Consider the following 12,754-nt stretch of genomic DNA (forward strand, 5'->3'; position numbering starts at 1 on the left):
AATGGAGAGATATTGCAGAACTCCTGAGATGCAGATCTGGGTGTCCTAGTACACAAAACACAAGTTAGTATGCAGATACAGCAAGTGATTAAGGCAAATGCAGTGTTGTTGTTTATTGCAAGGGAATGGAATGTAAAAATAGCAATGTTTGCTACAGTTGTACAGGGCATCGGTATTGTAAACTGTTTTGGTCTCCTTACTTAAGAAAGAGCAGTTCAGAGAAGGTTCACTGATTCCTGGGATGAGAGGATTATCTTATGAGGAAAGGTTGGACAAGTTGGGTCTGTACTCATTGGAGTTTAGAAGGATGAGAGGTGATATTATTGAAACATATAAGATCCTGAGGGGACTTGACAGGATGTTGAAAGGCTGTTTCCCCTTGTCGGAGACACTAAAACTAGGACGTCTCCCATTTAAGAAAGAGATAAAATTTTTATCTGAGGGTCATGTGTCTGAGGAACTCTCTTCCCTGGAGAGCGGTGGAGGCAGGGTCATTGTTTTAGACAGATTCTGGACAAACAAGGGAGTCAAAGGGTATCGGGGGTAGGCAGGAAAGTAGAGTTGAGTCCATAAACAAATCAGCCATGATCTTGTAGAATGGCGGAGCAGGCTTGAAGGGCTGAATAGCCTACTCCTGCTCCTATCTCTTATGTATGTTCGTATGCGAGTACAAAATGTATAGGCCAAGGCAAAACAAAAGCAGGACAAATGCATGCAGATAGCAGAAGTGTTGAGGGAAAAGATCTGCAACAAAAGAACACTCCAGCACACATTTTAGGATTGCGAGCTACCAAGCCAGAATGTTTATTTCCCATGTTATATTAGCTTTGTGGTCGTACCACTCATTCTCAGCAAGACATTTGAGAAATTAAGGAAAGTTAAATGCATTCTAAAACTTTTCTATGAAGTTAGAGTTCTTTCATGTTTGTGAGACATCACTTCTACACTGGAATATGACCAGTTGGAAAATAGGTTTAGCACAGATCGAACAAGAAATGGGCAAAATGTCTTCATGTGTTATTTCTTGACCTTTGCCTGTTCTGTATCTGCACCACTAGCAATGCAGACTGGAAAATTGACCTCTAGAGATTTTTTGCATGCATCCAGAAGTATTACTTAAAGATGAAATTCCACTTTGCTGCAAAACTGGATAGGAAACTGAAAACCAGTTGCCTTGCATGGTAAATAGGGTCTACGAACAATGAATTCTTTGATCTCATTTAGCATTGGCCATCAAACAGTTCACTAATGAAAGCAACACTAAACAGTCATAATACCAGCAGAGAATACCAATACATATCATGGATGTGGTTATAAGGAAGCCATTCAAGAATACTTTGTGGGGACAGTACTAGAACTGGCTTTATATGAGAGGATATAACCTGAGATCAATTATCTGCAAGACCCTAGTTACTGCACTGGGATAAATTCAAGTTCCTTCCTCCTTTACTCTCTTGTTCTTCCAAGGGTGTGGAATCCTGCGGGTACAGTTCCACTAGCTCTGGGGCCTCCACCACCTTATCCAAGTGGTCATTCTTCATGTGATCCTAAGCTGTGAATGTCAGCTGTTTGACCATATGATATTACAAACAAACCCAATTCTGTTCTTGCCTGATGTCCACGTGCACTTTAGGAAAGATGTGAAGGCAATGGAGAGAGTGCAGAAAAGATTCACGAGAATGGTTCCAGGGATGAGGAACTTCTGTTATGTGGATAGATTGGAGAAGTTGGGACTATTTTCTTTGGAGAAGCAAAGGTTGAGAGGAGATTTGCTGGAGGTATTCAAAATCATGAGGGGTCTGGATAGGGTGGATAGGGAAAAACTGTTCCCATTGGTGAAGGGATTGAGGACAAGAGGGCACAGTTTTAAGGTAACTGACAAAAGAAGCAATAGCGGGTGGTTAGGATCTGGGATGTACTGCCTGAGAGTGTGGTGAAAAGGAAGAATGTGCAGGGCTATAGGGAGAAGGCCAGGGCATGGCACTCGGTAAACTGCTGTTTTGGAGAGCCAGCACAGACAAGATGGGCCGAATGGCCTCCTTCTGTGCTGTAACAATTCTGTGAAAAGCAGGTCAAACTGGACTCTGCTGCATGTCTGCTACCTGAATGGAAGCAAGAAACATTAGGCTGGTGATGTTGATCTGTCTACCACATGAGGTTTGAGCTGGGCTAACAATTAAGAATCAAGAGCAGGACAGTATAATTTGCTTACATGCTGCAATTATCCAGGCACCATTTTCCTGTTTTGTTGAGAATTATGTTAATTCTATGCTTTTTAGCAATTAAAGTGCCATTTAAAACTGTACACTTTCATGTGGTGCATTTTGAAGAGTTATTGTACCTTTTCTTTTGCCCTTTGGGAGAATTTTCAGTTTGATATGTGGGTTACTTATAGGGGGAGTCTACACAGAGCACAGCCCTACACTGTCCCTTGTGTGATGGGATACTCAAGTGGACCTGACTAAACATAATGTTTTTGTGTGCTCTGCACTAGGTTCATTGATCATAAATATCATGTCATACTTTGGAATACTGACACTTTATATAAGTGTCCTGTTAGCATGGTATTAAACTCCATCCAGAGTGCCAACGTTATTTCCTTCAGGCACCTTGATGGTTTGAGTGAGTAAATTCACCACTTATTGTGGCACTGAGCCACACAGCTCAGAAAATTATAAATTCAATCCCTGGTCGGTGGTGGTCGGTGATATCAGTCAGGATGGTGATGGATGTATGACATTTGGCTCAGTACCCCAAGGTGAGGAAAAGATTAATCTGTTATGGTTTCAGTTTCTGATAGCTATCCAATACCTTCTGCTGAATAGGGGTGTGTGTGTGTGAATGATATGAGAACTGGAATAGGCTCAGCTGTCATGCTTCCATAGTTGAATAGCCTGCCAATGCACACTCCCAAATTAAAAATGTCCACTTGCATGAGATGCAGTATGGAGTCACCATCATCTGAAAATAGAGAGGGTTAATGTTGCTTTCAGCATCAGTCATTTACCACTAACATCTATTCTTTTTTTTTTAACTACAGTGTACAAGTTGCTTAGTTATATGTTCATCCATAAGAGTATGAGTGCTCTGGTGTGCAACATTCTTATGCTGTGGTATTTCGGTGGCGCTATGGAGAAGGACATCGGAACAGTAAAGTACGCGTACCTTACTCTCCTATTTGCAGTACTCGCCGGAATCATCTATACTTCGATTGGTTCAATATTTTATGGACTGCAAAAACTAAAAGAAATTCAGGGATTTACTGTGGTCGTGTTTGCCTATGTGGGGATGTCTGTATTTCTGTCTCCAATGCAGAACATTATCTTTATAACAACTATCAGATTGGTCTATCTCCCACTCATTTTACTCATCGTGGCAATTTTTATACCGGAATCGTCGATCTTAGGCAACATTTGTGGAATCGGGGCAGGACTTGCTTGTATCCTTTTTTGTTCCCAAAAAATTGCTAAATAATCTTATATTGTGCTAGTTTTGAATTTGACCAAAATCTATCCTCCCTCTAGCAGTTTGAGGGTCTAACCATAATCTGCTTTGCATAGCTGCAGTTGAAATCTTAGCTATCATGTATCCGCTGCATAAACTGCACTCTAATCTGATTTGGTAGATCGAGATTAATGGGTACCTGAGGTAGAGAGATTTCTTCAACCAAAGGAGCAAAGTTTGAGCCATTTTTAACTCATAAGGGAGAAGAAAGTTTGTGAGTGGTGCAGGAAGATTTGGCCTGTGTTGCACCTGATGCACTTGATGCTGCCATTGTGTATGGAATCAAAAAATGTTCCATGTTGTTTACGTACCAACTCTTTTACTTGAACGCTCCTTACACAGCTGGACTTGTTTTTCTAATACCTCTGACACTCTTGGATAGGAGAAAAAGTTTGTCATCTCCTAGGCAATCCTTCTCACTTCTAGCTACATTTTTGTGTTTTGATTTTTTTTCGATAGTTTTAGTTTGATTCATGCTACTGAATTTTCCTCCCTTGTTCCCCCTAAGCTGTTGTGAAGCTGATCCACACACTCTTCCTGCTCACGAGATCCTCATTGTGACAAAATCAAGACCCATACTATTTCTTGCTCTACTTCAGGGTTGTCCAACCTTTTCGCATTGGTGGTGGGGGTTGCGGCCGCATTACAATTTTTGTCTCACATGGTTGGGGGAGGGGGGGGTGGTGGGTGGGTGGCGGGGCTGGTGAGACAATTTCAGAAAGATAAAAGCATTAAAAAGTTACCTTACTATTAATCAAAACAACAGCAATTGTGCGTCTTTGTGAAGAACCTTTAAATGAGAGGATTAATTTATTGACTGATTTTCTCGTCACTATGTTGGACACTGATTTAGTGCCATAGCTGGCATTTTTTTGCTTGCACAAGTAGTCAATGTCTGCCCGCACACATGTAGCGATGCGGAGCATTCTGGATACATATCCATCTGTCAGGAGTGATCTTGATCTCTCTCTGTCTCTCTCTCTCTCACTCTCTCCTTCCCCCTTCTCCGTCTCTCCTTCCCCCTTCTCCGTCTCTCCTTTCCCCCTTCTCCGTCTCTCCTTTCCCCCTTCTCCGTCTCTCCTTTCCCCCTTCTCCGGCTCTCCTTTCCCCCTTCTCCGGCTCTCCTTTCCCCCTTCTCCGGCTCTCCTTTCCCCCTTCTCCGGCTCTCCTTTCCCCCTTCTCCGGCTCTCCTTTCCCCCTTCTCCGGCTCTCCTTTCCCCCTTCTCCGGCTCTCCTTTCCCCCTTCTCCGGCTCTCCTTTCCCCCTTCTCCGGCTCTCCTTTCCCCCTTCTCCGGCTCTCCTTTCCCCCTTCTCCGGCTCTCCTTTCCCCCTTCTCCGGCTCTCCTTTCCCCCTTCTCCGGCTCTCCTTTCCCCCTTCTCCGGCTCTCCTTTCCCCCTTCTCCGGCTCTCCTTTCCCCCTTCTCCGGCTCTCCTTTCCCCCTTCTCCGGCTCTCCTTTCCCCCTTCTCCGGCTCTCCTTTCCCCCTTCTCCGGCTCTCCTTTCCCCCTTCTCCGGCTCTCCTTTCCCCCTTCTCCGGCTCTCCTTTCCCCCTTCTCCGGCTCTCCTTTCCCCCTTCTCCGGCTCTCCTTTCCCCCTTCTCCGGCTCTCCTTTCCCCCTTCTCCGGCTCTCCTTTCCCCTTCTCCGGCTCTCCTTTCCCCCTTCTCCGGCTCTCCTTTCCCCCTTCTCCGGCTCTCCTTTCCCCCTTCTCCGGCTCTCCTTTCCCCCTTCTCCGGCTCTCCTTTCCCCCTTCTCCGGCTCTCCTTTCCCCCTTCTCCGGCTCTCCTTTCCCCCTTCTCCGGCTCTCCTTTCCCCCTTCTCCGGCTCTCCTTTCCCCCTTCTCCGGCTCTCCTTTCCCCCTTCTCCGGCTCTCCTTTCCCCCTTCTCCGGCTCTCCTTTCCCCCTTCTCCGGCTCTCCTTTCCCCCTTCTCCGGCTCTCCTTTCCCCCTTCTCCGGCTCTCCTTTCCCCCTTCTCCGGCTCTCCTTTCCCCCTTCTCCGGCTCTCCTTTCCCCCTTCTCCGGCTCTCCTTTCCCCCTTCTCCGGCTCTCCTTTCCCCCTTCTCCGGCTCTCCTTTCCCCCTTCTCCGGCTCTCCTTTCCCCCTTCTCCGGCTCTCCTTTCCCCCTTCTCCGGCTCTCCTTTCCCCCTTCTCCGGCTCTCCTTTCCCCCTTCTCCGGCTCTCCTTTCCCCCTTCTCCGGCTCTCCTTTCCCCCTTTACCCCCCCGTCTCTCCTTCCCCCTTTACCCCCCCGTCTCTCCTTCCCCCTTTACCCCCCCCGTCTCTCCTTCCCCCTTTACCCCCCCCGTCTCTCCTTCCCCCTTTACCCCCCCGTCTCTCCTTCCCCCTTTACCCCCCCGTCTCTCCTTCCCCCTTTACCCCCCCCGTCTCTCCTTCCCCCTTTACCCCCCCCGTCTCTCCTTCCCCCTTTACCCCCCCCGTCTCTCCTTCCCCCTTTACCCCCCCGTCTCTCCTTCCCCCTTTACCCCCCCGTCTCTCCTTCCCCCTTTACCCCCCCCGTCTCTCCTTCCCCCTTTACCCCCCCGTCTCTCCTTCCCCCTTTACCCCCCCCGTCTCTCCTTCCCCCTTTACCCCCCCCGTCTCTCCTTCCCCCTTTACCCCCCCCGTCTCTCCTTTCCCTTTTACCCCCCCCGTCTCTCCTTTCCCTTTTACCCCCCCCGTCTCTCCTTCCCCCTTTACCCCCCCCCGTCTCTCCTTCCCCCTTTACCCCCCCCGTCTCTCCTTCCCCCTTTACCCCCCCCGTCTCTCCTTCCCCCTTTACCCCCCCCGTCTCTCCTTCCCCCTTTACCCCCCCGTCTCTCCTTCCCCCTTTACCCCCCCGTCTCTCCTTCCCCCTTTACCCCCCCGTCTCTCCTTCCCCCTTTACCCCCCCGTCTCTCCTTCCCCCTTTACCCCCCCGTCTCTCCTTCCCCCTTTACCCCCCCGTCTCTCCTTCCCCCTTTACCCCACCGTCTCTCCTTCCCCCTTTACCCCCCCCCCGTCTCTCCTTCCCCCTTTACCCCCCGTCTCTCCTGCCTCCCCCCCTCCTCCTCCCTTCCCTCCCCCCTCTCACTTTGGACAGATTCGGGGTTATCTGACAGGCTTTTAATAAAAGTCCCCGAATTTGTCTGAAGTTGGGAAGCACGTTGTCAGCTGTGAAACTGACAGCACTATGTTTTTAAAAAGGCCAGTCTGCAAGACGAAGACATAAGGAAATTTCCTATCTCCAGTTGCGGAGCCCAAGTCAGGATAAAGAACTGCCATGGTACAGTTTACAACCGCGGGCCGTATGTTGGACAACCCTGCTCTACTTCATTCTTTGCCAGGACTTTAGTGAAATTCCTTGTCTTTCAGTCTTCCTCTCTCAGTTTCCAGGCTTTTACAGTGCCAAGTTTGACACCATCTAATGAATACTTGCTTGATTACCTATCACTGTTTTCATTTTAGGCGATTTTCTTCACTTTGTACCTCTCTAGGTTTTTTCAAAGAAATGTTTAACTATATGATCCAAGTAAAGAAACTAAGTCAGTTCTTGTATCTGATAAGAATCATCATATTTGTCCTTAATAATGTCCCTTTGATAGACGCTTCTGGACGGCAATACTTTCCTTATCTGGATCTGCATGAGATGACTGCTGCATCTCTGGAGAGGTATTTTCCATTCAACCGTCTGAAGGATTTACCAGGGATCACATTTTATTCAGCCTTATGGGAGGTGAGAAATGTTGAGGTAACCAACAGGTAAGCAGCTGTTTTCTCCAGCAAAAGTTAAGTTTTAAAGGTTCAAATTGCTTTCCATTCTTGCTCTCCTGCGAGTGTGGACTCCCCAGGTTCAGTTCCACAAGCTCCGACAGGCCTTCACTACTTCGCCCAAGTGAGCATTCTGAGCAATGTAGCTAGTACAGACAAACATAAACACAATTCCATCCTCGCCTGATGCATGCAGTAGGGGTGGCTGCACAGTGATCAGGTGTGGTAATGTTGACTGATTCTCCCCCCAGCCATGAGCCAATTGTAGCACTACTGCCTTTGCTTCTATCAGATGATACAGCACAGACCAGAAGTTGAATCTGGGGTCTTTCTGCTCTGTATGGTTCAGTACCACATCACATGGTCGATATACTAGCACAGGCACCAGCAGAGCCTGCTTTATATTATAAAAAGTAATCGTAGAAAAGTTACAGCACAGGAGGAGGCCATTCAGCCCATTGAGTCCTCGCTGGCCCTCTGCAAGATTCACTGGTCCACTCCACTGCACTTTCCCTGTAACACTGCAAATGTTTTCTCTTCAGGTGCTAATCCAGTTTTTTTTGAGAGCCACAATTGAATCTGCCTCCGGCATATTCTGTGGTAGTGCCTTCCAGATCCTAAGCACTCGCTGCGTGAGAAAATGTTTTCTCATGTCGTCTTTGGTTCTTCTGCCAATCACTTTAAATCAGTGTCCTCTGGTTCTCCACCCTTCTGCCAAAGGGATCAGTTTTTCCCTATCTACTCTGTCTAGACCCTACATGATTTTAAACATCTCTATCAAATCTCCTTTCAACCTCCTCTTTAAGGACAACAACCCTAGCTTTTCCAATCTATCCTCATAATTGAAGTCCCTCATCCCTGGAACCATTCTCAAATCTTTTCTACATCCTGTCGAAAGCCTTCAAATTGTTCCTAAAATGCATGCCCAGAATTGGGCACAGTACTCCAGTTGAGGCCAAACCTGTGTTTTATAAAGGCTCATTATAACTTCCTTGCTTTTTGTATTGTATGCCTCTGTTTATAAAACCTAGGATCCCTTCAGCTTTTTAACCACTTTCTCATGCTGCCCTGCCATCTTCCTGTTTAGTACATTGGAAAGGGTGCAGAGGAGATTTGCGACGATGTTGCAAGACTGGAAAATTTTAGCTATGAAGATAGGCTGGGTTGCTTTTCTTGGAACAGCAGAGGCTGAAGGGTGACTTAATTGAGGTGTATAAAATTATGAGGGGCCGTGATAGAGTAAATAGGGATGACCTATTTATCTTAGCAGAAGGGTCAAAAACCAGGGGGTATAGATCTTAAAGTAATTGTTAGAAGGGTTAGCGAGAAGAGGAGGAATCATATTTTTTTACTCAGAGGGACCTCTGCACCCTCTCCAATGCAATCACCTCTTTCCTGTAATATGATCAGAACTGTACGCAGTAATCTAGCTGTGATCTGACTAGTGTTGTATACAGTTCTAGCGTAACCTCCCTGCTCTTATATTCCTGGGCCTGAAAGGGTGGTGACGGCAGAAACTCTCCCCACATTTAAAAGGTACTTGGCTGTCTGCTTGAAGAGCCATGACCTATAGGGCTATGGACAAGTACGGAAAGAAAGATGGGGTTAGGCTGGACGGCTCTTCATTGACCTGCATGGACAGGGTGGGCCGAATGGCCTCCTTCTGTGTCATAAATTTTCTATGATTCTATCCTTATACCCTTTTTTGAAACAAGGTGTAACATTTGCAATTCTCCAGTCCACTAGCACCACCCCTGTATCTCAGGAGGATTTAAAATAATGGCCGGTACCTCCACAATTTCCACCCTTCCTTTCCTTAGCATCCTTAGATGCATCCCATCTGGTTCTGGTGACTTATCAACTTTAAGTACAGCCAGCCTTTCTATGACCTCCGTTTTATCAATTTTTTGCCCATCCTGTATCTGTTACCTCCTCCTTCGTTATGTCTTCAGCAGCATCTTCCTTGGTAAAGACAGATGCATACTATGCATTTAGTACCTCAGCCATGTCCTCTGCCTCCGTGCATAGATCCCCTTTTTGGTCCCTAACCGGCCCCATCCTGCCTCTTACTGCCCTTTTACCATTTATATGCCTATAGAAGACTTTTAGGCTCCCTTTTATGTTAGCCTCCAGTCTTTTCTCAAACCTTCTCTTTGCCTCTCATTTTCTTTTTCACTACCCCTCTGAGTTTTCTATAGTCACCCTTGTTCTCACTTGTATTATCAACTTGACATCTGTCATACACTCTTTTTCTGCTTGATCTTGCACTCCATCTCTTTTGTCATCCAGGGAACTCGGGCTTTGTTTGTCCTACCTTTTCCCCCTCTGGGAATATACCTCGAGTATACCCAAGCAGTTTCCTCTTTAAAGGCAGCCCATTGTTCTGTTACAGTTTGACTGCTAATCCTTCGTTACCGTTTACCTGGGGCAGGTCCATTCTCAAGTTTTAAATGGCGAGTTGTACTGCAAAAAAAATCCAGCTATTGTGTGCTTATAAACCTTTGATTTTCTTTAAAAGATATCTTTTTATAAAGTGTAATAACTGTTATATTAACTGTTTAGTTTTCTATTCAAAGTAAAATGTTCTCCATCCTCAATTGCTGCATTTACATGACCTTTTGACACTTGCTGACTGCTTTTCCTTACCCGCCCCCCCCCCCCCCCCCCCACCTCTCCCAGTAGCGTCCTATGTGAGCTGTACAATTATGTGACAAAAGGATACACTGTATTTAGGAGATCTCTCCCTATCTTTTGAGGCAGAGCTGTAAGGGATTGAATCAGTTATTTCTGGGACAATGCCACAGTTCCTCTTTGGGCACCTATGCAGGCACAGAGACACTACTTGACTTGCAAACATTGTGCTGTGTGGCCTACCTTGGAGGATGGGATTTAGAGTGATGCCATGATGCAATAGGCAAGTAAGGTCTTGGATCGAGGCCTGCGTAAATCCTGCAAGTGTGTTTATACAGTTTGAGATATTACTAATTATAGCCTTAACTTCTGAATAAATTTCCAAAATAACTGTCAGACTCCCTGTGAAGCATACTTTCATCCTTAGTATTTCCTGTTTATTTAAAATACTCCATATTAAGTTATGATTTAACATATTTTTGGTTTTGCTATTTTTTGTTTAAGCTATGAGTGCTATTGACATCATGGGGTCATGATCCACACAATGGGCTGGATTTTATAAACCCCCCGATGTTGTGTTTCATCGGGGGGGGTGGGGGGAGGGTGCTGGAAAATGCCTCCGGGAGAGGGCCCCCATGCACCATGATGCCGGGAGGGCCCAGCCGATGTTGCCAGCGGCAGCGAGGCCTCGTGGCGGCCCCCCAGCCACTTGGCGATGGGACCTCCGTTTGCATATTTAAGTAAATGAAAATGAATGCATTAATTATACTTGCGACCCGCCTGAGTTCCCGCTCCGATCTCTGGACCGGTGGCCAGCACTCCCACGGCTTAGGATCCCCGTCCGGGGAAACGAGGTGGAACACTTGTGGGGAGTGGGGGGGGAGGTAAGTTTCTCAGTGCGGGAGGGGAGGCATCGGAGTCAAAGTAACATCATTGGTGTAGGGGATGGTGGGAAGGGTTTGAGGTTAAAGTTGATGCACTCTGTGGGGGGGAAGGTCAGGTGGACAAGGTCAGTATTTTGGGGGAGAGGGCAAGTAATTAATTTAATTGTTGTTGGGGGGTGGGAGAGCAGCAGAAGAAATGTCTTTATTTTGAGTTGTTTGCACCCCAAATATTTTAATTTAACGTTCGGGTTCAAAGCCCTTTTAAAAATGGTGCCAGCACCTGCGCGCAGGCAACTGACACCATTGCCGGGGATGGACAGCACGCCCCCTCCATGTGGTCGGGTGGGGGGGGGGTGCGGCAGCCTACCCCGGCTATTTAAATGAGCCACCACACGGAAGATTGCGACGGCTCCGTGACATGCGGGCGGGCTGCCGTTTTGTCCGCGGGCTTATAAAATTCAGCCCAATGTGTGGGAGCTGAATTAACCTCATCAGACATGTAATAACACACGGTGTGCAGTATGGTGTTCTCAGACTGTCAGCATCATGTTTTGATGAAGCTAAGATAATCCACATAATTTTTATTGGGGAAAATTTGCACTGATTCACATATGGTTTGTTCATTTAACTAATCTACATTTTTATTTAACTGGAATATTGTGTTGCTCTGATATAGTTGGTCTATTGCTCTCTTTATCTCTCTCTGTAGAGTATTAAATGATTATCATGTTTTATGGCATTGGGGGGGAAAAAATAACACTGAAGTGTTGGTAAGTGAATTATATGTCGGCTGTACAAACCCAGCTATTTACACATTTCACACTGTGATCCACTCACTGACACTTAAACTCCTATTTAAAACCGGAGTTCTGAATATTGAAAATTCTGGTGAAAGGACTGGGTTATTCAGCATAACACTATTGGTTACTGTCCGCTCTCACAAGAAGCCACAGCACCAAATTCCCAGAGGGATGGTAAACAGAAGATTGCAAATCATTTCTTCAAATTCTCATTCATGTCAAACTTTCTTTGCTAAAGCCTGTATTCTGATAGGGGAGGTATTACATAGGCAGCTTTTACACTGGCATAATTTACCTATGTCAATTATATGACTCCCTGAATTTAGTCTAAATCCAGCTCCCTTTCTTCTGGTTATTGACCCATTAGTTGGAATTGTAGAACCAGTTTTATTTCTGTGTTTGGGTCTTCTGATTCTGTCACAGGTATGATAGAGGCAGATTTGGTGGTGTAAACCTGGGCAGGCAGCACCCAGATTTCATTCTCTTGGAATAGCAACTGAAATGTGCCAGTGTATACATGACTAGAAAGTAGCTGGCTGTGCAGCCAGAGCATTAACAATAAAGGTGTTTAAATGGGTAATCTATTTTATGAATAAAGTATATTTTTGAAAAAAAAATTTGCCATCAATTAGGTGAGACTGTTAAGTGTTAAGCAGGACATACAATATGATGTCTAGGATAGTGGGTGTTGGAAATGGAAGAAAGGTCTCACTAATTCAGTAGGACTTGTATTCTGATGTTGAGGTAGATTAGAGGGTGTTTGCTGCACATTTTAACCCATGCTAAATTTTACTTCATGTTTTACACTGACATTAAATACCCATCTCGAATTTTGTTCTCAAGGTGAGCAATATTAATTTAAAGAAAAAATGAAAAATCAGAATATGTTGGTCATTAAAAGTTACTAGTAAAAATCCTAATTTCTAGCTTTCTGCCTCAACTGTAATTAGTGTTTAAAATACCAATTTTATTTAAGAATTGCTGTGGGGCCCTCCTTCCATTGAGGAACAAAATGAATGCTTCATTTTCTTTCAAATGCATAGTTATTTCAAATCCTGCCTAACAGAAATATTTTGTTTTCAGGTGGTTTGCCAGGTGGGAGTGACTTGCATAAGTTCAGGGAGAGGATTTCTCAGTAATGAATTTGGTGTCCTTTTATCTCGGAATCGGATACACTTTAGATAGCTGTGA

General features: G+C 45.8%; 1 protein-coding gene across 1 annotated transcript in view; it reads left to right on the forward strand.

The window, feature by feature from the left end:
• rhbdd2 (rhomboid domain containing 2) overlaps nucleotides 1-12,754 on the forward strand; it is a 66,936-nt gene that overhangs the window by 11,151 nt on the left and 43,031 nt on the right. The window contains exons 2-3 of the mRNA XM_068009926.1: nucleotides 3,041-3,439; nucleotides 7,083-7,239. Coding sequence (XP_067866027.1) covers nucleotides 3,041-3,439; nucleotides 7,083-7,239 — 556 coding nt within the window. The remainder of the gene's footprint in view (nucleotides 1-3,040; nucleotides 3,440-7,082; nucleotides 7,240-12,754) is intronic.

This window comes from Heterodontus francisci, chromosome 30, assembly GCF_036365525.1.
Source record: "Heterodontus francisci isolate sHetFra1 chromosome 30, sHetFra1.hap1, whole genome shotgun sequence".
Lineage (NCBI taxonomy): Eukaryota > Metazoa > Chordata > Chondrichthyes > Heterodontiformes > Heterodontidae > Heterodontus > Heterodontus francisci.